Source organism: Nyctereutes procyonoides, unplaced genomic scaffold, assembly GCF_905146905.1.
Source record: "Nyctereutes procyonoides isolate TBG_1078 unplaced genomic scaffold, NYPRO_anot_genome, whole genome shotgun sequence".
NCBI classification, from domain to species: domain Eukaryota; kingdom Metazoa; phylum Chordata; class Mammalia; order Carnivora; family Canidae; genus Nyctereutes; species Nyctereutes procyonoides.
The window spans coordinates 18014926-18040591 of NW_026575046.1; the positions used below are offsets into that span (position 1 = coordinate 18014926).

Genomic DNA, 25666 nt, shown 5'->3' on the forward strand with positions numbered 1-25666 from the left:
CATTAAAACTGTCCCTGAAAAGGTGACTTAACATGGCATTCTGATCACTAGGTCTCTGTTCTGTCACTGCACAATGATAATTAATGTTTATAAAGATGACCCTGATTCAACACAGAAAAATCAAATTAATGGTCTCTCAATATAAATATTATGCTAATACACACGATATTAGTTCAATATAGTTTCATGAGAAATACATTTCATCATGTTCTGAGTCTCCAACAGTCAGCCATACATCCAGGGTGCATATTAAGCAGAACACCCTATTTTCTGGCTCTATCAGAAAAGACGATTCACTCTTTTTCGTAACTCCAGATCTTCAGTTGTCCTTTCGAGTCCCCACTTATCTTCTTGCGAAATATGTGCCCAAAAGGACAACAGGATAACATTTTCTCAAGACCGTATTTGTTTTGCAGAGTGTATCCCTGATACTGGCCACTGCCCAGCTGCTGGAGACCCTGGGGGCTGAGAGTCTGAGGCTCCAACGTCGCAATTCAAACCCCAAAGCACAGCGGATTTTCATCTGGGTTTCAGAGGAGTCATTATCTTCATTTGGTTTCTGGACACTGGCGCTGAGCCCCCCCCTGCCCGCCTCAGAGATAAGAACGGACAGAATGTGTTCCATCTTCCCAAAGATGCTACATCAGCATGTATTTCCCACTTAAAGCTTTTAAGCGTTTGACTTACACATTTGTGAACACCCCCAGTGGACTGTTAGGGTTTGGTTTAATCCCCAAGAAAACTGGCATTAAAATAGACCTTTTCCCGGCAATAATAATCTCATTTACGATAAATTATTCTATTCTCAGTACCTTTGAGACACATGAGAGCTTTTATGTAATAAAGAAGCCATTTATTTCCGAATATTTTAATGCACGTTTCCATATTTTTCTCATTTTTAATGCAAGGGCCATTGACAGTACTGTAAGAGAATGTCTTTTAAAAGCAAATTTATGGCAAATGTTCCAGTGAAATGGGCAGCAACATGCATCATTGTATCGCTGTACTGTGGAGAGGAACAGGGCAGAGATGTTCTAATTCTCATTTACGTGCATAAAAATGTAACCTCTACAGAGAAAGACAATGTTATTGGGTAAATTGATAAGATATGGAAGACCTCTGTTCAATTTGGGCCGCATCCTTTGATTTGCTGTATGTACTTAGCTATTGCTGGGTCTCATACGCCACATCTGAAATACAGGAAGGACGTGAAAGGACAGACGCTGGGGAAGGCCATGATGGCGCCTGAGGAAAAAGGCAAGTTGGAGCCTTCACGTGTCAAGCAGAAAGAGAAGCTGTTTCGAAAGGACAGAGAATCTAGAAGCAGATAGAATGGCCTTTGCCAGAAGTTTGATTATTTTGATTTTTCTAAACTTTCATTTTAAAGCTATTCATGTGGATGCCATCTATCTAAAAAGCCACCATGATGGTGGTTTCTTGACTGAAGGAGGTAGTAGCAGGGTCTGGAAACAGAGGCAATGTCAGAATCAAAATGTCCATACCTCTGGTTCTGCGATTTCCATTTATGCTAGACTCTTGGAGCAGAAAAACGTTTCGAGAAATCTCCTCAGATATCCCACTCTGATACACTTCCTGATTAAGAACCACTGCACTAGTATGAGATTCATTTTAACCACCATCGTATGTAAGAGACAAGAAAGTGGATCCTTGACATGAGTAGCACAGCGCTTCTGGGATAAGAAGCCAACTCACCAACTCTCAGGAATAGCTTACCAAAAAAGAAAATAGCTTACCAGTGTTCTGATAAAAAGCTCTATGCATTTTTTGGACATTAATACTGTCCATAATATATATATATATATATATATGTATATATAATGAATCAGGTACATTCAGAGAAGACTAGCTTCCATCCCTATCTCCTCTGTCCAGTTCCTTCACCCTAAAGGAGACCATTTTGTTAGGTTTTGGTTTATTCTGCCCTTGTCTCTTTTTATCTTCTTTTTAAATTTTTGTTTATTTATTTAGCCATTTTTTTCTTTTTAAGAACAAGCAAACACACACATATATTTATATCACTTTTTGCACAAAAGATACTATACTATAAACATGGTCTATAAGTTGGTGGTTTTTTTGGGTTTTTGTTGGTGGTGGGTTTTTTGTTGTTGTTGTTGTTGTTTGCTTTGTTTTTAGTTAGAGAATGTCCCAGAGGTTACTCTATTAACAGTACAGAGATCTTCCTTTTTTTCATTTCACAAAGGGATCCATTCCTGGATGTGCCATGGTTTATTCAGTCTGTTGGTCTAGCTGGTCACACTCTGGAGCAACCACAAATGGGCTGGGTAGAGTCTATAGGGCAAGGATCTAGTTTTAGTTCCAACCAGACGGGCCATTTCAGCCTTGGGGATGTCACCCAACACTGCTCTAAATGTTGCCTCCAGGCCTCTCAGCTCCCTTCCCAGCACCTGGAAAAGGTGAACAATCTAACAAAATAAGAGGGAAAGGATAAGTCAGTGTGAGGATGATTTAGTAAAAGCGAAAACTAAAAGGAGAGAATAACACGGGCATCGCCCTCCCACACATGCCAGGCACTGTGCTATATGCTTCCTCTGTCAGAACAGAGACCTCTAACAGGAACCGTCTAAGGAGACAGGGATCATTTGGACTGATGGCTCACAGCCACACTGTCTACCGCAGTAGTGAGTGGCACGTAGAGCTGCTGAGCACTTGAAATGAGCAGTGCAAGTTAAGATGTGTTGTAGGTATAAAGTACACAGCAGATTTTAAAGATTTAGTACAAATTTTAAAAATGTAAGTTATCTCATTAATAATGAAATATATGTTGATCTGATAATATTTTGGACATTGGGTTCAATAAAATGTATGGGTAAAATTAATTCACGTCTTTCTCTTTTTTCCCTGTTTAAATGGGTAACCCCTAGAAAACTCAAAAATTCCATATGTGAGGCTTGACCTTGGGGCTCTCATTATCCTGCCAGTGGATGCACCGGCTCAGACTGTTAGTAAGACTCAGCTCTAAAGTCTAGGAGGGGAACCCAAGACCTCTGATTTAAGGTGATAATCCGCTGTTACCCAGGACCTCACATGTTCTGAGCTCTTCCTATGGAATGAGCCTCTGAGTCACTGAATTCCAGGGGAGGCACTTTGCATCCACTAGGGCTACACCAGTGGCACAGGCTTTGAGCCAGGGCCACCAGGAAGAGCTGGGTGTCCTCTCCAAATGGAGAAAAGAGCCGAGTCCTTATACAACCAGAAAAGTGGTGATAGGAAAGTGTGTGGTGCTCCAAAGCCATGTGAAATGGCTGTGGGGAAGAGTGGCCCTAAAACACGGTTTAGGGGAAAAGGACCTGGAGAAACCATGAACCAAAAGAAATCTGTGTTTGCACTTTTCAACCTTCAGATTTCAAAAACCGAACAGGAATATTGTTAGTAGTAAATCGGATTTTCACTGCACCCTTCGGCATGCCCAGTACTGTATGAGAGTGTTGACATACATCAACCCCTCTAATCCTATGAAAAGCCCTATTAGGCAGGCATTAGTATGATCCCATGGTACAAGTGTAGAAACCAAGCCTTGGAGCATCTAACAACATGCTCAGTTTTCACATGTGCTAAATGGCAGAGCTGGGGTTTGAAGCTGAAAGTCTAGACTATGGTCTATACCAATGCACAGCTCAAAACACAAGGGCTCTGATCTCAGGAGGTTCAGGAGGCCTTGGGAGAAGACAAGGGGTAGGGATACATCCCAATCAAATTCCCTGGAGTCATTTTTAGGACAGTCCTAGGAGCTGCGAGCACAAAAAAAGGAAGTTAAGGTAAATAGCTGGTTGTTGAGAGTCTGTTTGGGGGACTGAGCAAGAAATGCAGGTACCACATAGTCACTGAGGGGGTGGACTCTGGAGGCCACTACCTGGGTTTGAATCCCACTGTGACCACTTCCTAACTGGGTATCCAAAGACAGTCCCCCAAGCTGTAAAGTTGGTTAATTCTGGCGGCTGCCTCAAAGAGCTGCAAGAATTAAACGAGATAGATGCCTGGAAATTGCTCAGTAAGCACATATGGTGAGTCCAGCAATGAACACTGGCTGTTCAGGCAGGAAGCCCTGAGTGGGTGAAGCATCTTTCTAGGCAAGAGGACCAGCCAGGTCCCCTAGGACAGCCCACAGTAGGCACAGCTCCATGGTCCTGCAGAGCAAGGTGGGCCAGCAATGTGCCCAGGAACAGCCTGTATTAGAGGCTGGGGGGTGGGGGGGCCGGGCCAGCACACAGGGTAGAGGCAGGACTAAAGGCACTAAAGAGCCTCTGCTCTTCGTGGTCAGGGAGTAAAATGGTCAGAGCAGGCCCCAGAGAAAACAGTGGACCTTGGGGAGCTTCTGGAGGCTTTTGAAGTAGAAACTCTTTCCACTTATAATCCATGTAGCCCACTTCCCTATCTTTGGAAAGGATGTTTAGAAGCTAGAGATACTTAAGTGTGGTTTTCCAAGACTTGGGGCATTATCTAGGAGCTGCTACTCTGAAGCTCAGGCCAAGATGACCACACAGAAGGAAATGTCATTATGGTCAATGGAAGGGAAGGGAGCACTTCAGAATGAGAGCACTGGCTGTTTCATTGCATTACAGGGGAGTCAGGTGGTGGTTCACCTTGGATGGGAACAAAGGAGAAAGGGAATCTGGGGCCAGACCTTGACTTGAAGGGTGGTCTCTCCTTCCTTCCTATTTCTCTATTAAAGACCACAGTGGGGCACCTTGGGTGACAGTCGGTTAAGCCTCTGACTCTTGATTTCAGCTCAGGTCCTGATCTCAGGTTTATGAGCATGTTGGGCTCCGTGCTCAGGGAGGAGTCTACTTGAGTTTCTCTCTCTCACTCTCCCTCTGTCCCCTCTCCCACAATTCACTCTTGCTCACATACTCTCTCTGCCCCAAATAAATAAATAATTTTAAAAAAAAGGAGTACATGTTACAGACAACCTAGACTCTGAGCAGAGAAAAGCAGGTCCCTAGATACTACTGGCAAGAATTATAACATCTCATCAAGGAAGAGATTCTCTATCACAACAGGGAGTCTCAAATTAGTCAAAGACTTGGAATGGTTTCCTGATACATGAAGTGTAATCAATTATGGTGACTTCTTCTGGGGATGTTAAATGTCTTGTTCCTTTCCCTTTGTTTTCTTTGGATTGCCACTGAGGTCAAGTGCAAAGTTGTTGATCTCACCACAATAGCCCAGAATACATGAGCACATCTGCAGCCCAGGACACAGCACTCAAATGACCAGATGTAAAATGTGATGTTAAGTGAACCAAGCAGCTAAGGAGACACAATCTGGCAACAGTTGATAGTGATTAGAAAGCTGTATATATTAGGGAAAAAATCTGTATGTATCTTTTAAATGATATTTTAAAAAGAGATATGACAACACAAGATGTTGGAGCAACTTCAACTGTCATCCATTGCTGGTGGGAATGGAAATAAATATTACCACTTTAGAAAACTCTTTGGCAATATCTCCTAAGCTTAAACACATAACTATCTCTGTTCCAACAATTCCACTCCTATGAATATACCTAACAGAAATATGTGCACGTGTGCACCAAGGCGCGTGGGTAAGAACGCTCGCAAATTCAGAAAAGCCAATACATGGACATCTCTTTTACACAACTTCAGAATCCACTTGACCTTACCTTTGCTGTCACAGTTGAACTCATGCAGACTTTGGCTTCTTGCAGGTGAAGGTCCATGCCTCGTCGAGGACCTACACCACATACATTTGACTTCCTGCCATGGAGCACTTCTGACGTGGGATTCCTTTGGAAAACTCATGCATGCACGACCTTGCAGAACAGGAGAAGCTATACTGGTGGGATCATCCCTGACCAACGAGAGGCAGGAGCCGATGGGCAATGGATAAATGTTCCCACTTCTGTTCTCCCTGGTGAACAGTTCTGAAATACATTTCACCTGGCCCGTCAGAAGACGCTGGCAGGATTGAGCACCTGTGACTATGACTGTGGTTAGCTTAGCAACACACCCATCTATTGGCCACCCTTCTTCCATGTCACTCTCTCCGTGGCCTGCACACCGACTCCCAGGAAACACACTCTTGAATGAAGTGTTCACAGGTAAACCTCTGTCTTAGGCTCTCATCTTGGGGGAACCCAGGCTAAAACAGCTCAATTTGGAAAACCCCCAAAAGTCGAATGAATGAATAAGTTACGGAATATTTACAGGAAAACAGTGGAATCCTTCCATTCCAAAACACGACTGGAACTCACAAATAGAATGTCGAATCAAAGAAGCTGGATGTAAAATATATTTGCCCACAAGAGAAAGCAACCTGAAATTATAGTGTTAGAAGTTAGGAGAATGGTTACCTTTCGGAAGGAGGAAGGGGGTAAGTTACCAGGGGGCCTCTGGTTGTACTGTCATTATTTCCTTTCTCAAATTGGATATTGTTAAGTGAAGCTCATTTTACCATAATTCCCTGAGCTGGGCTTTTTGGTTTTGCACATTTGTGTTATATTTGAATAAGAAACATAAAAGAGCCTAAAGGCAAGACTGTGATGACTAGTTTTTTTCCCCTACTCAACAATACGCAAGCTTGCTTTAGGAAGGTCACCATCTATAGCCACAGTCTATTATAGGAGATGAGAATTCCAGTGCCTTCCCCAGCCAGGGGGTAACATATATATGGGAAGATGGCCCATTGGGACTGTGTTTTTCTAAACAGGGTGAATTCTCTTTAGTTTCAGCCAGTGTTACAGTGATAAATTGGCACTCCAAAAAAAAAAAAAAAGGAGAAAAATAGTAAGTAAATAAGTGAGCAAGCAAGCAAGAGTAGAAGAGAGGAAAAAAGGAAAGAGGGAGGGAGGAGGAAAGAAATAAGGAAGGAAAGAAAAAAAGGAAGAAGGAAGGGAGGGAGGGACAGAGGGAAGGCAAGGGAAATCGAAGCTCTAATTTGTCATTTGGCCAGTGTCTGTGGTATAAATAATCCCACTGCGGCTGGCTTCAGGCTATCAAGCATTTAACAGTTGACCGACAGCATTTCTGAACACTCTACAATTGGCTCGTCGGGCCAGTCTGAGTGGGCTCCAACATACCACCGGCCCTGGCCAATAGTGGCCATCTGTGAAAATGGTTCCAGTGTATCCTAGTCTTGGAATTTGTCAAAAGAAGCCAGAAATCTGGATTTGTAGGTAAAAACCCTTGATTTTTTAAATGATATCAGCTAGTTCAAATTTTTCAAAAATACTTTACAAACGAAGAAAAAAAAACCACATCTGCAAACTAGATTTGGCCCAGAAAATGCCAGTGTCTGACCTCTGGCCTACAAGCTAAACCTTTTAAGGAGAGTCTCCAGCCCCACTGATGCAGCATAGCCTTTTGGGTACATAGGGTGAGGACTAACTGAGCAGCTGTACAATACAGCAGCGTCCTGCCTGGGTTCTGGCCCCAGTTTTCACTATTACATTTGCTTTACTGACCTAAGTCTCAGTTTCCCCATCTGTGTTAGGATGCCTTCTGAAGACATTCTTCTCATATTAGAGCTTCTGGGTTAATGTAATGAACATAAAAATCTGTGAGGCTATCCTTTGGGACTGGACAGAGTTCTTGACACAGCAGGGATAATTCAGCGGTGCCGGGTCATGGGACAGGGATTGCAGGTCACTCATCAAAGAGAAGGTGTGGCTTTCCTCAGGCCATCAGAATGATAGCCATTGGCCTGCTGGGCGAAGCCAGTCTGGGCGCTCCATAGTCCTCAGACTTTCTTGATTTCTGGGAGGTAACAAGGCCACTTCCATGAAAGGAAACCGATTATAGCAGGAAGACTTGAGCCTTGGAGTTTGTCTGCCTTGGGTTTGTACTGCGGCTCTGCCATTTGGTAACTAGGGTCTTCAACCTCACTTTCCTCCTGAGCTTCTCCTCCCTTACAGGGACTGTGACAAGAGCCATCATCTGTTTAAAGTGTCTAACTCAGTTTCTGGAACAGTGTCAAATAAATGTTAATGGCCATCATCATCATTACGATTTATCAAGGCATCTGTGTAGAGGTGCTGGACGGCCAACAGCCCAGATATTCATTAAAATTTAATCTTATGTTTCCCTTTGTTTCGTTCTGTCTCCTTTACTCTGTAGTTTTAGAGATTCAGCCAGAGTTAACATTTCTGCAAGATCCAGACAGGTCTGGACACAGATATTCGGATCTAATCCAAATTTATGGGCTCCGGAATGCTCATAGAGAGATGCCGCTATGGATCCTGCTGGAGAAAATTCACATACCGGGAGGGAAAGATTCAAACTTGGAATATCTGAGAAGACAATTAGGTAGCTCAATTTGTGTGGTTAACTTATTTTAAAATAATATGTATAGGTTCCCTAAAGACAGGATCAGTATTTATATCAGAGCTTGAGACAAAGGGGAAAATCATTCATACTGATCCTGTTTCTATTTACAATTTGGATATTTGTTCATCGTGGCTTTTTTCCCATTAATTTTTATTTTTAAAATATCACATTAAAATATCTCCATCACTGCACTTTTCGGTGCCCATTACATTTTGTACTTCTTCACCCTAGCCCCAGCCCTGCCCCCTGTCATAGGAGTATCCTAAGCCAATAGCTACTTGGAAGGATTTTTATGTTTTTGAGAATTTCTAGTTGAATTCAATCAAGGATAGGATTCAAGTCTCCTTACATAGTGAGGCAGGTTTGTGTAGAGAAAACCCTTCACAACGAGTCAGAAAGCCTGGTTCTCTAGTTTTAACCTGGGTGTACTATATCACTAGAGTATACATTGCTAGACTTTTCTGAAAAGTCTTGTTTCCTTGACTTTAAAATAAGGATAAGCACATGCATACTTTCTCTGCAGGGCTGGAATACCTAAAATGTTTACTAAAAGGGTACATGAAAATATTAATTTGGCTGCAGAGTTTTTTGGTATGCCCTATATGTGCAAGGATGGGGAGTAAGATGTTTGGTTGCAAACATCTCACTGTGGCTACCTCCATGGCATTCACTGGGCTCCACTGGTGATTCCACAGTGGAATCTGGGAAGGCCGGATCATTAGGCTTGGCAGCTCCTCAGCAAGGACCAACATTCTAATTAATTGTCCCTGGAGACACTGCTATTACAGTGCTATAGGGGAACTGCTATTAGGACCATCAAAACCCCTGCCTCTGTAAGCCCCACTGTCTCTCCCTCACCCTCATCCAAAGGCTTCTTCTACTCAGCACCCCTGCCTCTGCAAACTCTCCTGCTAATCAAAGTCCTGCACCGGTGCATCTAAGGAGGCCAGACCGACGCTTCTATCCAGCTGCAAAGGAATCTGGAAAAAGAAGTTTCTGGCTCCTTCGTGAGGAAATGGAATCATAAATCTGGAAAATTTCAAACTGACAAGGGGTCCTGGGAAAGTGCTGAGCTGTTAGATGTCATGATGGATGTCCACTGCAAAGGGGTAGCTTTTGCAGGCTGGAACAGCATTCATGGGCGTCTCTGCAAACATGGAGGTGCACTTGGAAAATCACCTCCCTCTCCCCTGAAGTCACACATGCTTGAAGCCACTCCTTGTCCCTGCATGTCCTGGAAACAAAAGTGTTTATGAGAACCTAGGCTGATACTCCTGGTGTCCCATCATTCACTTCAACCTTTAGATTCCCCTATTTCCTGGTAATCTGATAATAACATGACTGTCTTGCCCCATGGGAGGCCCTCTGGACTCATTAATCAGAAAATCCTTAGGAAATGCATCTGCTAAGGCCTATAGCCAACTCTCATCATGGTCAGCTTCCAGACAGGCAGCAAAATATTTTCGAGTTCTAAAATCCTGGCCCCAGCCCATCACTTTACCTAGCCTGGCTAAATTCTCTGTATAGGACACACACACACAAAAACTCAAAATGACTGTCCTATCTCTTTTATATGGATTACCAGGCAGGGGCTCAGGACACCCACACAAGAAGGTGTGCTGTGAAATGAAAGAGTCAAGTCCCCAGGAACATTTCCTCCCCTGAAGCTTCTCCTCTTTGGTGGCTGCCTGTGTGTGTGTGTGTGTGTGTGTGTGTGTGTGTGTGTGTGTATCTGTGTGGTTGCTTTGCTCCTTCTTTTATATTGTGAATTGATGGATGTTGGAGACCAGAACTCATCTCTGCCTCCCCGCACCCAGCAATGTCCCCCCACCCCACCGCCAAAAAAGATAGTTAACAATTATTTTTTAAAAAACTTCTATTTTTATGCAAAAATCTTCCTTTTGTTCCTTCTTTTCAACACAAATTAGGTGCATTTGTCCACAGAAAGAATATAGTAAGTGGTGATTATATCCTAAGGGTAACATCACAAAATGCCTATTAAATCAATAGTATTGCTGAAAATTGTTTATTGCATAGGGAATAAACAAGAAAATCCTTTTTTTAACACTACTATTTAAATGAAACATATAATCAATAATCTCAAGTAAGACATTATTTCCCAAAGATTCTATAACTTGAAGGAGTCCAGAACTCAAGGAGCAGGTCGCTTCAGAGAAGTGGGAGGCAACCAAGCATCTGTGGGTTCCTTAAAGACTCTATAGACGGTAGCACCCGGGTGGCTCAGTGGGTTAAGCATCGGACTCTTGATTTCAGCTCAGGTCATAGATCTCAGGGTCATGGGATGGAGCCCCTGATTGGGCTCCACGCTTGAGGAATCTGCTTGAGATTCTCTCTCTGTCTCCCTCTGCCCCTCCCGTGCCCATGCTGTCTCTCCCTCTCTAAATCCATAAAATATTAAATTTTTAAAAAACAAAAAACAAAACAAAAAAACCACCTGACTCTAGAGATGTGAAGTTCTGGCAAACCAGAAGATGCCAACACTGGTTCTTTGTTTAATCTAATTTCATCCCAAACACCAGGGCAGTTAAGTCTCTAGAACTATTCTTAGGTTTATTAGACTTAACACAGCTTGTCTTTTGGCTCCCAAATGGGACCAAGAAAGGAGAAGGAATGCTCTCTCCAGGAGGCCTTTCTCCCCATCTCCCGCCTCCAACTTCAGAAAATATGTCTCCCTCCTGGGCAATTCCCTAGTTCCTTTTCTCCCCTATATAATATTGATTACATTTTCCTGTGTTTTCTGGTTAATTGGGGATATGTTGTTCTTCTTCACCAAATTCCACATTTCCTGAAACACAGAAGGGCCTGTGTCTGAGTTTGTTCACGCTGCTATCACGAAAACACCATAAACTAGGAGGCTCATGAACACCAGAAGTGTATTTCTCACAGGTCTGGAGGTTGGGAAGCCCAAGAGCATGGCCCTGGCAGGTTCCGAATCTGGTGAGAGTCCGCCTTCTCACTGATGGCTGTCTTCTCACTATGTCCTTACATGGCAGGAGGGACAAGGGAGCTGTCAGGGGTCTCCTTTACAGGCACTGATCCCATTTATGAGGGCCCTGCTCTAGCAACCTAATCACCTCCCCATGTCCCCACCATCGTGGGGGTTTAGTTTCAGTACATGAATTTGGGGGTACACAGACATTCAGACCACAGCCACTTGAAACAGGGTTTAGACACAGAAAGTGTTCTATTATTGTTATTATTGTCTCGGTGCATCTAATTCCTAAATCAGGCTGTTCTGTGGGCACTCAGTCTGTGCTTGCTAAATGAATGAGTGGAGGCTCAAGGCTCTGTTTTCATAGGGATTCCTCTAGCACCCCTCCCCCCTTCCCAGTGTGTACACACACACACACACACACACACACACACACACCCCACTCTGGGAGCAACCTGACACCATTCCTTCTACTCTCAGGTACCTGGGGTTTTTTGAGGAAGCACTGCTTTACAAAACAGTGAAGACATCTGTTTTAATGAAGTAAGATGTTTAATTTTCCCTGGGGGACCAGAAAGTTATCAGACCACACTGACTGCAGGGAATGACTCTAAGCCAGGAGGTTGACTCCTCCAGGAGGATTTGCACCCACACAGAGGTTCCCTTCCTCTTTATTTTGGGGAATATTGCTGAAGATTAATGAGGGGTTTATTGAGATCAACACCCACTCCCTGGTCCCATACGAGACCTTGATTTGACTGCCAGTATCTCTCAATTAGTTTATGACTGAGTCGCTAAACACATTTTTATACAGCTGAATGCTGCATAATGAAAACGTTACACTCTGAAATCCCATGCCATTGAACGGACACCCTTTCCTCTTACTTCACTTGTGGCTCCCTAGAAAAGTCTTCCACATGGTAAGGAAAGCCGGAGCCAGCTCTGTGTTGGGTAATCGGGCGTCGGTGCCAGGACCTTTGCACAGCCACTCTTACAAGACAAGCAGTGTGGTGTTTTATGCACTTAAAGTGCCTCAGAGGTATTTTCAATGTCACCGGATACAATAATAACACACTGACAGCTGAATTCGCAGGTAAAATCCAGACAATTTGATTATTGACTCTGAGCAAGGTGTCTGGTTTGCCCAAGTGTGAATTCAGTTCTAGCTGGAGATGGGCATCTGCCCTATGGGAGGGCTCTTGACATCTACCCCTTTAAATGGGAACCAGCAAATCCAGATCAAAGGTGAGTCCTTGGGGAAGGACTACTTACAAGGAGACAGTCTCCAGCTGAGCAGAGAAGGAAGCCCCGTGGCTACACATGGCATGCAGAAGCAAGGTCCAGCAGGCCTGTGGCGTTCCCCAGCCAGCCAATCCACTTTCTTACTTCTCTCCTGCCCCTTGGCAGCGACCCCGCCCCCCCACTTGCCCTCTCAGTGCAAAGCAAATGCCTGCAAGGGAGGCAGCTGGCCTCCTCGCCTGCTTGTCTCTGCCTGAGTTTGCAAGTCCCTCCAGGGCCTTTCTGCAGCAGACATTCATCCCCTAGGCTGAAAAGGAGCCCGGTTCCACGGGAACTGTGGGAGCTGTGTGGGATCCGAGCCAGAGTTGCTAAGGAGTACATGGGATGGAGTTGGGAGCTCAGTCCCATGGCAACCCACCAGGATGTCCCTGCTGCTCCGAGCTGGCCTGTCCTACAGAGCCCACTTCCTCACCACTGCCTTGAATTATTCATCAGCTCTTGCAGAGAAACAAAAGACAAAGTCATTTTATTTCTTCCAGAACTGACTGTCCTCCTTATTGACCTCAGGGAATCTTAGAATTCAAGACGGAGCATCCAGAAGTCCAATGCACTTTGGGAAGGGGGAAGTAAATGCCTCATCATCTTCCCCCTCCAGACTAGCTGAGTCCTGCTGAGCAAGAGTCTCTGGCAACTTGGGCCTTCAGGCTGTGCTTTGTCTCTTCTCACCTATCATTAGAAGGAGGGGCAGGTATCCTTGGTCTCCTGTTGGATGACCTTGACATCTTGATAGGTGCAAGGGGTCGGATCAAATGCCCCACCTCCAACCCTAGGGCCATGCCCAGCCCCCTAGGCTTCTCTTCAAAGAAGCTCTACACTCTTGGTCCTGGGCAGCCCTGCTTCACGTGAGAGACTGTAAATGGGAGAAACAAAAGGGTCTTTGTGCCATCACCGCTGAACTTAAGCTCTCTACCAACCCACCCCCATTACTTCTCCCCAGCCCCTGATTTCTACTTCATGAAGGATGCAGTCCACGAGGCAATCCTCCCTCTACCTCTACAATGAGAGGCACCCACTGTCTTCACACAATCACCTCCTCCTTTCCTGGCTCAAGGGATCTTTCCTCTTAAAACACCACTGTCTTTAGTTATGCCATTTGCCTAAAAGCCCTGCCCCTTGGCTGGCACCCGGCTTGCTTATGTTGGCCTCCTCCTACAAAGGAGCAGTTAGGGAGTTGTTGGGGTTTCTGCGAGAGGGTAACCACCTCCGGTGCTCAGAGGTAGAGTCCTAGACAAGCTCACTAACAGGTGCCTACTCCCATGGCGGCCAATCTGAGATCGAATTCTGCTAAAAGTGCAAACACTTATTGGTAAGCAGGCACAAACCTGTTCCCTGACATGGGGCCCTGCTCCGCCCTCAAGCATGCTAACAAGCTCCTTGCATGAAAGAATCACTTCCGGGGTGCCTGGGTGGCTCAGTCAGTTGAGCACCTGACCCTTGATTTTGGCTCTGGTGGTGGTCTCAGGGTTGTGGGATGGAGCCCCACTTTGGGGTCCACACCCAGCACAGAGTCTGCTTGTTCCTCTCCCTCTGCTCCTCCTTCTGCTTGCTCACATCCACTCTCTCAAATAAATAAATAAATAAATAAATAAATAAATAAATAAAATCGAAAGAAAGAAAGAAAGAAAGAAAGAAAGAAAGAAAGAAAGAAAGAAAGAAAGAAAGATTGATTCACTTCAAGGCAGTTGGAATAATACTCGGACAGCAGGACCAGCCAGCAAGACTGGGAAGGGGAACTCGGGGGGCACTTCCACGTCTTCGAATGTCACACTAAAGTGTATGCTGAGGGGTCCTACGTCATCATGCACACAGTATGCCAGCGCATGACTTAAGCTGTCTGTGTCTCGGTTTCCTCACTCTGGAACATGGCAATCATGATGATTTGTGCCTTCTAGGGATGCCGGGAGAAGGCAACGAGTTAGTCAATACCTATAAAACATGTAAGATAGAGGCTGGCCACAGTAAGCTCTCATTCAATTTGTTTCTCATTATTCCATTCCTCAGAACTCCTTCACTCCCATCAACCTCCAGGTTGCCTCCACAGACCGTACCTTTCTACCAGTTTATACCCTCTCTGTTGCTAAACTTCTCTGAAGGCTTAGCCTTCGTTCTCTGTCTCAGCTGAATCAACTCTACATGAGCTTTCCACTTGACTCCACATTTTTACAGCATTTCTTATTCAATTCCTCAAACATCTGTTACCCTCCTGGCACATAATACTGGGCCTCCTGTGGGAGGGCCAGGAGGGCTTTCAAGAAATGTAACTCTTCAAGGAGTTCCCAAGAGTTAGAGAAAGGATGCTAAATCGTATATTCCTCGAAGGCCAGGGCCTCATCTTCAAATGCGACTTTAAAGTAGAGGGAGGACTGTTCACATGTCACAGAGGGAAATGACTCACCACCCCCAGTAGAACACACATTGACATCGTAATATCCCATAGAGTTGTGAGGTTCTAAAAATAGGAGTGATCGACCAATGCAGGAGTCTCTCAGTTCAAGGCTGTTTGGTGTTTGGCATAGAATACTTTCACATATCTTAAGATCTAAAGAAAAGTAAAATCCAGGGGTGTCTGGGTGGCTCAGTTGGTTAAGCATCTGCCTTTGGCTCAGGTTATGATCCCAGGGTCCTGGGATCCAGCCCCTTGTCTGGCTTCCTGCTCAGCAGGGAGCCTACTTCTCCCTTTCCCTCTGCCTGCAGCTCCCTCTGCTTATGCTCTCTCTCTGCCAAATACATAAAATTAAACAACAACAACAACAATAACAAAGAAAAGTAAAATCCAAATGACTGGCTTGAGAGGAAGTTGAAATTTTCTTTGAGCAGCAGAATCAGTGACTGTTAACATGACTGTAAAACCCATGCCTGGGGACACGGCTCAGAGTATTCCTGACAATCAGGGCAACAGGTAAGGATCGAGTCAGTATCTATGTAACCTCCAGCAGGCTGAGAGAGCCACCCTCAAAGTTCCCTGGGAACGTAACTACCAGAATATGGCAGGATGATCTGAACTATTCCCTAATTTCTTTTATTTGAGAAAGAGGTCAAATTTGGTATAGAAATGCTTAAGGGTATCAAAACTACAGCATTAATATTTTGCCTTAAGGATCCACAAACATTTGATATTTTAGGCATGTGAACATTTAGGATACTTTGGCCTATTTGAGTTATAAATAAATCAGTGTTGGAATTTCATTTTGAAATATTAATTGAATAACTAACTTAGACTTTTGATTTCAAGTAGAAATCTCACTAAGTTTATACAGCATTGGAACATCTGAGAAAACTTAAGCTTCACTTACATTATAAGATTGTGACCTGTTAATTCCTTAAGAGCTTATTCAGGCACTCAGGATGTTTTGTTAAATCAGGCAATTGGGTTAATCAAAAAGGAAGTCAAATGTATTAAATTTTATGTGCAGTCTAAAATATTTAAAGTAGTTTAACTAGGGGTGCCTGGGCGGCTCAGTCTCTCTTCAGCTCAGGTCAGGATCCCAGGGTTCTGGGATGGAGCCCCACATCGAGCTCCCTGCTGGGCAGGGAGCCTGCTTCTTCCTCTCCCTCTGCCGCTCCCCCTGCTTGTGGGCTCTCTTTCTCTGTCAGGTAAATAAATAAATTCTTTTTTAAAAATGAAGTAGTTTAACCGAATTTGTAAGTGATATACTTATCTAAGGACTTCAAAACCGATTTTTCAAATTTTATAGATTTATAAATATTTATAAGCAGCATTTAAAATTAAGAACTGGGACAGCCCCAGTGGCCCAGTGGTTTATCACCAGCTTCAGCCTGGGGTGTGATCCTGGAGACCCGGGATCAAGTCCCACATCAGGCTCCCTGCATGGAGCCTGCCTCTCCCTCTGCCTGTGTCTCTGCCTTTCTTTCTTTCTTTCTTTCTTTCTTTCTTTCTTTCTTTCTTTCTCTCTCTCTCTCTCTCTCTCTCTCTCTCTCTCTCTCTCTCTGTGTGTGTCTATCATGAATAAATAAATAAAATCTTTTTTAAAATTAAAAAAAAAATAAAATTAAGAACTTGAGTTTTACATTGTAGCTTAATAAATTGACCTTAAAAAAACATACAAAAATGAACCCCCTGACAAATTTTTTTCTTGCATAATGACTGCCCTTAAGTAATTAAAGCAATTAAATAATTACTTTCTACTCATTTAGCCTCTGCCCTCTAAACCCTTACAATACTAACTTGGATGTAAGTCTCATCTCTCTAACAAGCTCATTTGTGGCACAGACTGGCTTGGCTATTTTGCTGGATTCCCCCGGGAGGTCAGGCACATGGTGAATACTCAGCAAATTCTTTTCTCATGTGGCTGTATGACGTTGGACAAGTCCCTTCACCTCTCTGAGCCTGAGGCATCTGAAAAGGAGGGAGTGGCCCATCCTGCTAAGAGGTGGTCTCCATGAGACAAGGACCTGTGTCTATGTAATCACTTGCATCCCCAGAGCCCAGACGTGTGTGGGGCCCACAGCAGGAGCTCAGCAAACACCACTGAATGAATGAGTGAACACACTTGATAATTCCAAGGCCCCTCTTACATGTACCCCAATTTTTACGTTTCCCTGGAGTGGTCCATTAACAAAAAGACAGTAACTGTAGTCACAGCAGATTAGGGTCACAATTGGGATCCAAGAGATGAGACAAAATAGATCTTGACTGTTCCTACCTGGTCACCTTTCAATCAAAACCGAGTGTGCTGCAGACCAGCGTGCCTTGCTCCGCTGCTGCAGTCTTACCTACTCTTGTCCCAGGATGACCTACCCCTGGCTCCATCTGAGAAAGCTAGCATCCTTCAGAGAGGAGCACGAACAAACCCGACTTTACAATTTTGCTTATTCGACTGGCTTTCAGTAGTGTTGTTTGGCTGTGTTCTCATCCTAGACGACCCCACACTCCCCATATAGGGGCGGGAGGGGTAGTGGAGAGGGGGGCGGGAGGTAAAGGGGGCAGAGAGGCTCCTGCCCCATATACTTGGAGGGAAGTAAGGGAACGTATGAATTTCACTGCTGTGGCCAGTAGTGGTTAATCAGCAAAGTGACCTGGGCAGCGTGGTGTCTACAGGGTTTTCTTCCTGACTCTGCCTCAAGCTCTGTATGATGCTGAGCAATTCATCTCCTCTCTCTAGCACCTCTTCCTCCGAGTCTACCAAACAGGTACTGAAATAGAAGAACTAAGGCAGCAGTTCTCAAACGTAGTGGTCTCAGGACGCTTCGGTACCCTTAACAGTCACCAAAAACCCAGAAAGCTTCTGTTATAGCGATGGGATTGTAGTTACTGGTATTTACTGTAGTAGAAATTGAAACTGAGAAAACTTTAAAACATAATGATTCAGAAGCACACATTTTACTTATCATCAGAGTGAAGATGTCATTGCCCTAAAGGAATTCCGTGATACACTTGAAGGAAACCAGAAAATGCCACCCCCAATTACGCCTCTTTGACATAAAAAGAATTTTCAGCCAAAGACAATTAGAAGCAGTAAATGCAGAAAAAGCTCTCCCTTTTCTGCCCAAAGGCAGGAAATACATGCCCCCTCACTGGAGACAGACTCCTATCAGCCCTGAGACGCTCCAGAGGAATCTGCCAACAAACCTTGTTAAACTCACTCTGAGCTCTCCACTTCACCATCGCCACCCCTACTCCCAACTTCTTTATTTTGTCCATTCTTCACATATTTATTGTTTCTTTGTCTAAAACTATAAAAGATGCCTGCTCTGGTCACTTCCTGGGGTCTTCATTCTCTTGTGAAGGCTCCCGTGTACATGTAAAAATTAGTAAAATGTGTACACTTTTCTCCTGTTCATCTGTCCTTGTGGGTTTAATTTTCAGATCCAGCCAGGAACCTGATGAGGGGTGAGGGAATCTTTTTCCTCCCCCGACACAGCTTATGAGAGAATGAAAGTTTCTAAACACCTTCATGTCACTATGGGAATAGTTTTGACCTCTTGGACCTCACACCCCACCCCGAGGACCACAGTGATGTCCTCCCATCATAAAGGCGACTTGAGCTTTCATTAAGAAGAGTTATTATTTTAACTATAAGCTGAAGATGCCAGTTCACACCCTCATGCCTTCTCCTCGGCCTTCAGAGCTTGGGACCCCAGGGCTGTGGCCCCATGATGACTCCCTTCGTCTGCCTGGGTCCCATCTGTGCTGCCTGTGGGGGCTTCTTGGCGGGGCATCAGACCATCCCTCCCACCTGCTCCCACAGAATTTCATCCTAGTAGAATATACTTTTAAGCTTGAAAATCTTGTACTAGTCCCCATATCATAGTTCTCGGTTATAAAATATGTACATAAGTTAAAATTTTGCATGCTATATTTTTTCTAGATTGAATGTTTGTCTTATTATTAATGCAAAATTGAAAAAGTTAAAGTTTCCTATCACCTTAAGAATCTCCATGTTAATATTATAGGTTGATTTATCATTGCAATTTATTTTAGTAAATAATCGGGTGAAATAAAATAAGCATAATATAACATTTTAAAATAATCAGACCATCCCTCCCACCGGGGCAACCTGCCAGGACACAGCTGTCCCTGTGAGAACCAGGACACCATCCACAACAGCTTCTGGAGCTGCTGCAGACCTGTTAAAGGGACCGGCTTTTCCTTGGACCCAGAGAACCTGGTGAACCTTCTGCCCAGACTGCCTTTGCTGGCAGACATCCTAAGCAAGTGGGGAGACTCTGGGAAACGTCGGGAGAAGAGGATGAAGCGGACGGAGCATGCAGCACCAGCAGAGGGTAGGTGAGGTCAGTGACAGGGGTGCTGGCTGTCACCACCAACAAGGCGGGCCCCTGAGCATGAGAAGCTGCTGTTCTCAAGTCTCCTTGGGTTCCAGAGAGGCTAAGAGAATCATCTCTGACTTCCACATCATGCATTTTTAATGCCATCTCTTTCCATGTAAATGGCAGCTTTGCAAAGATGCTAGTTAGCATTCCAGGGGTGCTGTTAGCTGCCTGCTGCTCTGTCCCCTTGAACCACCTGGTTCCCCTGCAGACTTGTGACCAGTTGTGTGCAGAAGGAGCCGCAGGGCACACCCCAGTTGGGTACAAGGGAGCAGTCCCCCGCATGGGAGCAAGCACGTTGGAGGAAGAAGTGTCCTGGCCCAGGGTCTGTCTGCATCACCCTCTCTTGGAAAGCCAGCCGAGATGCTGACACTCGGGCAGAGAAAGCCCAGGGATGAGGAGCAGCCCAACCCCACCTGCAGGCAAAATTGCCCAGGGCACTGGTGTTCCTCTCTCCCCACCTTGCATTCCCCTCCCACCTCCAAGGGCAGCGAGCTATAAAAATGCTTTGTTCTGGGATCTCCTAACACTTTTGGAAAAACTATGTCTCCTCCTCGCAAATTTTTAAGTTAACATTTTTATTACAAGTTTAAGTAATTGAGAAATATGTAACTTCTGGCGCATTGATGTTTAAAACGGTTAAACCACTCCATTAAATGTATTGAATAACCGCCTTCATCTATTCAAAAAACATGAATAAGTTATTTTTTTTAACAGCCAGAAATTTTCCATCATTTATTAGTCCTCCTTGCAGGCATATTTCCATCTATGTTGCCCACAGGATTTTATCTTAGTAGAGTATACTTTTAAGCTCGAAACTTGTACTGGTCCCCATATCATAGTTCTCGGTTATAAAATATGTACATAAGTTAAAATTTTGCATACTAAATTTTTTCTAGATTGAATATTTATCTTATTAATTCAAAACTGAAAAAGTTAAAGTTTCCTATCACCATAAGAGTCTCCATGTTAATATTATAGATTGATTTATCATTGCAATTTATTTTGGTAAATAATGGGGTGAAATAAAATAATCATAATTTAAATTCTAAAATAATCAGCAAGCATAAAAAAATACTCATCTAGCAATTGCTAGAATAAGACCAAATTTTGTGGAAATTACCAGCAAAAAAAGAAGAGGAGCTATTTTTTTTTAATAAAGATTTTTTTTAAATTTATTCATGAGAGACACAGAGAGAGAGGAGAGGGAGAAGCAGGCTCCCTGTGGGGATCTCGGTGTGGGACTCAATCCCAGGACCTCAAGATCATGACCTGAGTCAAAGGCAGATAGATGCTCAACTACTGAGAGCCACCCAGGTGCCCCGAAAGCCATTAATAGGACCACTTAATGTCAAGAAAAGCTGAAGCAAGCAGGAGACTTGTGCTCAAATGAAACATGCATGTGTTCATATTACATAATAATCTTTTGGTAAAAGCTAAAGAAGATTGTTTCCTCATGTGTTTGAATAAATGTTTAAGAAAATGCCCCCTATAATTTACTTCAACCTGAAGCTGGAATCTTAATCTTTTACCTCCTCCAACTTGAAATCAATGCCAAATGTTACTTGACATTCAGACATCAAGATTTCAAGTGGACCCTTTACTTGGCGCACTGGAAGATGTTCCTGTGGGAGGCAGTGCGCCCAGTGAGATGCGGACGCAGGGCAGATGGGGCTTCTTTTTGAGGAATACCCAGGGGGCCACTGCGAAAGGGGAGCTGAGGGAGAGAACCAGCCTGACACCTAGGATGTGCCCCCAGGGGGATCAGTTTTAGAGAAAAGCACATATGGAAACTAGGATCTGGAAAATGATTCTTTTGAATTTACCCATGACCACACACTCCCTGATGGGACTTTGTGTGTGCCTACCAGTGGCGCACTCTGTTCATCCTCTTCCCTTGACCGCACCCACCCCAATATCTGTTTCCTTCAAGCCAAAGATCTAAAGCCCTCAATTCGACAAGCCAGCGAGAGCTGTACTCCTGCAAGTGCCAGTTGCTCATTTCTTCTTCCCTCCCCACCCTCAAGCCTACAGGTACAGTTCCTGCTTCCAGGGACCTGGGATCCTGGCTCCTGGTTGTTGCACAGTAAGAGTTGCCTGGTGAGGAGCTGAGAAGCTAATCTGCAACCCAAAGGTAGATTATTTCTAAAGGCCTTGCCTCTGGTGGGTGACCAAAGCGAGGATAGGCCAATGTTCTCATGTCCTGTATTCCTGTATTCTTTCCTCCTCCTCCTGTCCCACCTCTTAGAGACTCTGCATATCTCAGTGTTTCTAGACACAATAAGCTGCAAAAGCCTAAGGCACCAACCAGAAATGCAAATACAATCTCAGTTCTCTGGGCAGAGTCAACCTTGGGCCTCTAGCTCAGAAGGTTCTCTGAAGCCCATTTTCTGGAGGAAGTGCCATAGGAAGGGAGATGGGGTTTCTCAAACATGGTCATGATATAAGCACAGAATCAGAGGGTGCTAGATGCCTTAGCGGGTGAGAGGCTGGGCATTAGAACCTAAGAACCCCACTGGGCCCCATCACCCTTCCTCTCCCGACACCGTTCCTGCCGCTGGTGGAGTGCCATGTAGCCGAGCAGAGAACAGGACTAGGAAAGGAGGCAGGAACAAAGCGGTGACTCCTAATCTTGAGTTCTATTTTTCTGGATGGAAGGAGAAGGAAAGGAACTGGCCCTGAAGCCACATCTCTAAGCAAAGCAGGATTTCCTTGGCATCCTCATATCTTCACTTCAAACTCCTCCCATAGCACCTCTCACATGGCTTCTGCCTTTTCCCGCCCCAGCTTCTGGGCAGGTATTTTTAGGCTGAGGGGGGCCCCCCTTGCTGGCAACCAGAGAAGAGGAACACCCAAGCACCTGCACCCCTGCGGTCTCCTTGACTCAGAAATCCAGGGGTTCCTCCTTCTTCAAGCCTCAGCCTGACATATCAAGATGTGTCAAGAACTTTCTGGAAGTGGACCACTGGGTCCAGATGAGTGATCTATTGAATAATTTTGTAGCTATAAAAGGATTCATTCATTTACAATTTTATCAAGGCGTAGTTTATAGCCTGCTTAATAAGGCCATTAGGCATACATATTACAGCATAGTATGCTTAAAATGTTTAATGACTTCTGTGGAGAAACAAGACATTACAGTGTATTGGGTGTGATGTCAGTACTATTATCCTCATTTTACACATGAGAAATAAGTGGTTTGCCCAAATCCACGTGGTCAATATCTGATAGAGAGGAAATGAACTTGGGTCTTCCTTTTACCTAATTTCAAGGCCACACTTGTTCTTGGCTCCATGCTGCCTCTCAGCTTCCAGTGTAGGCCATCAACAATTCCTCCCTCACATTTCACACCTTTTCCTTCTACTCTTTCTTGTAGGGTAAGAGCCAAAATACATAATAATCAACATGACAGAGCCTAACAAGAGATATTATAAAAAATGCCCCAATTTCATCCCTGCACACCCAGGCAGATTCCACCCCCACCCTGAAGATGCCTGCCATCCTACCTGGGTTTATACTGTCTTCTCAATCTTGGCATTTATCCCTACCCCACTTTCTGGGCACTTTCTCTGCTCTTACGACTCCATTGTGGGAGGACAGGATTCTCCCCAGACAAAATTTCTCTCCTTAGAGCTCTGTTTCATATCCATGTAAGATATAAAAGCAGATAGTGTAGATGATTCTTGATAGGGGCAAGAAACAGAAGGAGAATCTCTATTAGCATCACACACTGGGATAATGCTATTAGTCCATATTGGCAAGAGGGAGTTGGAGATTTTTTTTTTTAACAGACTTTTTTTTTCTTTTATTTATGATAGTCACACAGAGAGAAAGAGAGAGGCAGAGACATAGGCAGAGGGAGAAGCAGGCTCCATGCACCAGGAGCCCGACGTGGGATTCGATCCTGGGTCTCCAGGATCGCGCCCTGGGCCAAAGGCAGGCGCTAAACCGCTGTGCCACCCAGGGATCCCCGAGTTGGAGATTTTTAAGAAAATATTTGGTCAAATGACTATTAAATGAATAGATGATGCACTACTCTGAAGCTAGACCAGAAAAGCTGCTTTTTCATGTCTATTCCTCAGCACAAGCCAGGAACGAAAGTAGAAAGGCCCAGGAGGAGGGTAGAGAAGGCAAAAGCAAAGAAGACCCTAGAAGAGGAGTCCAGAGAGAGGGCAGGACTATTCCTGAGCCCCATCTGAGGTGACTCATCACAGACGGAAAGGTATCCCCAGGGCAGAGTCAAGGGCTGATTTGAACCACTCTTATGCTGCCTGTTTGTGCTTGATCAACCCATAGCAATGCTTTCTTTCTGCTAATGGGGTTTCTTCCACCTGCCAACAGGTAAAGGGATAATGAAAGGTTAGACTAATGTGTGTGTTTTTCACCTACAAGGTGAAAATCTTCTTGAGAGCAGAATTCTGGTCTGGTTCATCTGGAGTCTCCCATAGATCTGACCCCACATTACCTGACATTGTACCTTGTCGGTAGCAGACACTTGATACATATTACAGAGTTGTGAACAAATTGGCAAATATCCCCGTTTTATGAAATGGATAGTTATATCTTGATTACCAAGCACCATCCACCAATTTGTCATACACTTAATGTATCCCTGATACACAGTTTCAAGCCACTGATAGCAATTTTCAGGAATATATCCTCTGATGGTTCTGCGCTATCTATAAAACAGATCTGTGGAATCAAAACAAAACAACAGAACAAAACATCATGTTATTAAGTTCCAAATAGTCTTATCCTAGTGCCATATAGTTTATTTACCAACTGGAAGAACATGAAAGCCGATTCTGCAAAATAAACACTTGATACCTTCTTGAGCAAATTGTGTTCACTGAATTTATAAATCATGATTCCCCTCAAAATTGGATATTTGGGAGTAGGGGCAGAGATTCCTAAAAAAAGAGAATGTGGAAGGGGAGAGAGATAGGGCGTCCTGGCCATCGAAAAAATGTAAGGTACTACGCCTGCTTTTCATAAATTTGTAATCTCATTGGGCCAACGACACAAAAAGAAATGATAACCCAACAGAACCCATCGGTGTCTAGGTTCAAATGAGTCATGAATACTTGGGTTGGTAAGGGAAAGCTGCTGAAGGAGTTAAGAGGTGAGCAGGGCCCTAAAAACCTATGAGAATTTGGGAAGGAGATGGAAAGTCTATTAGAGGAAGCTAAGAGTTAAGCCTGGGAAGGGTCCAGGATGAGAGGGAAGCCAACTTCCCACGGGTAGCATTTTCCCACCACTGCACGCCCATCTCTGTGCCAGCCTAAGCCCTGGCATTCTTCCCACATTTACTCCCCTGCCAAACTGCGCCACCTTCTCCTCCCAGAGCTGCTACTTTCTCAGCCTTGATGGGAGATGGAGATTTGCTGTGTGTGGCAGAGGCTGCTGGCCAATGAGATAGCTCTTCTCTTTTTATTTTTCCCTTGGAAATGAAACTAATTGCTGACCAATGGGATATAAATACAAGTGGTTGCACCTTCTAGAAAACATCCTTTAAGGGAATTGATTTATCCCATCCCCACACCCATCTCTTTACTGCCAAAGGGAATGCAAATCATGAGGAGGAGCTCAATCTGAAGATCTGAGCAATAAAGGATCTGAGAGCTTGGAGTGCCAGGGGCAGCACTGGACTGACTGCCCCAGACTTCTTTTCTGTGAGAAAGAAAAAAAGCCACTGTTAAATTTTCTATTGTTTGAGGTTTTTTTTTTTTTTTTTTTTTTTTTTTTTTGTCATTTGTAGCCAAGCCTAACGTTAATTTTGCACTCTACAATTGGAACAGAGGTCACACAAGAAAAATTAATTTGAGTAATTTAACAAAAGGAAAAATCCTTGTCTACTTAGAAGTTAAAGAAATGGAAATTAAAACCATGAGATGCCATTTTGTTGGCTAAATTCTGAAAAGGAAAGAAAAACAACAAAACTCAATGATAATAAGTCCTCAGGGCAACAGGTCGGCTGATGACTATAATAAATTGGTACAATTCTTCTAGAAAACATGGGCCTCTTAGTTCACTTGCCTCGAGTATGTGTCTTTTTTTTTTTAAGATTTTATTTATTTATTCATGAGAGACACATAGAGAGAGGCAGAGACATAGGCAGAGAGAGAAGCAGCCTCCCTGCATGGACTCCCCGGGACTCCAGGATCACACCCTGGGCCAAAGGCAGACACTCAACCACTGAGTCACCCAGGCGTCCCCTCGAGTATGTTTCTATACTATTACCAGTGATTCAGTTCTTCAAAGGTTGGAAAATGCATCATAATCAATGAATTTAAAAGAAAAA

The 25666-nt window shown here is 44.2% G+C and overlaps 1 protein-coding gene across 1 annotated transcript in view; it reads right to left on the reverse strand.

The window, feature by feature from the left end:
• Nucleotides 1-5835: 5835 nt before the first annotated feature.
• Nucleotides 5836-25666, reverse strand: part of LOC129509363 (uncharacterized) — a 39483-nt gene continuing 19652 nt past the window's right edge. The window contains exon 3 of the mRNA XM_055324834.1: nucleotides 5836-5923. Coding sequence (XP_055180809.1) covers nucleotides 5845-5923 — 79 coding nt within the window. The 3' untranslated portion in view covers nucleotides 5836-5844. The remainder of the gene's footprint in view (nucleotides 5924-25666) is intronic.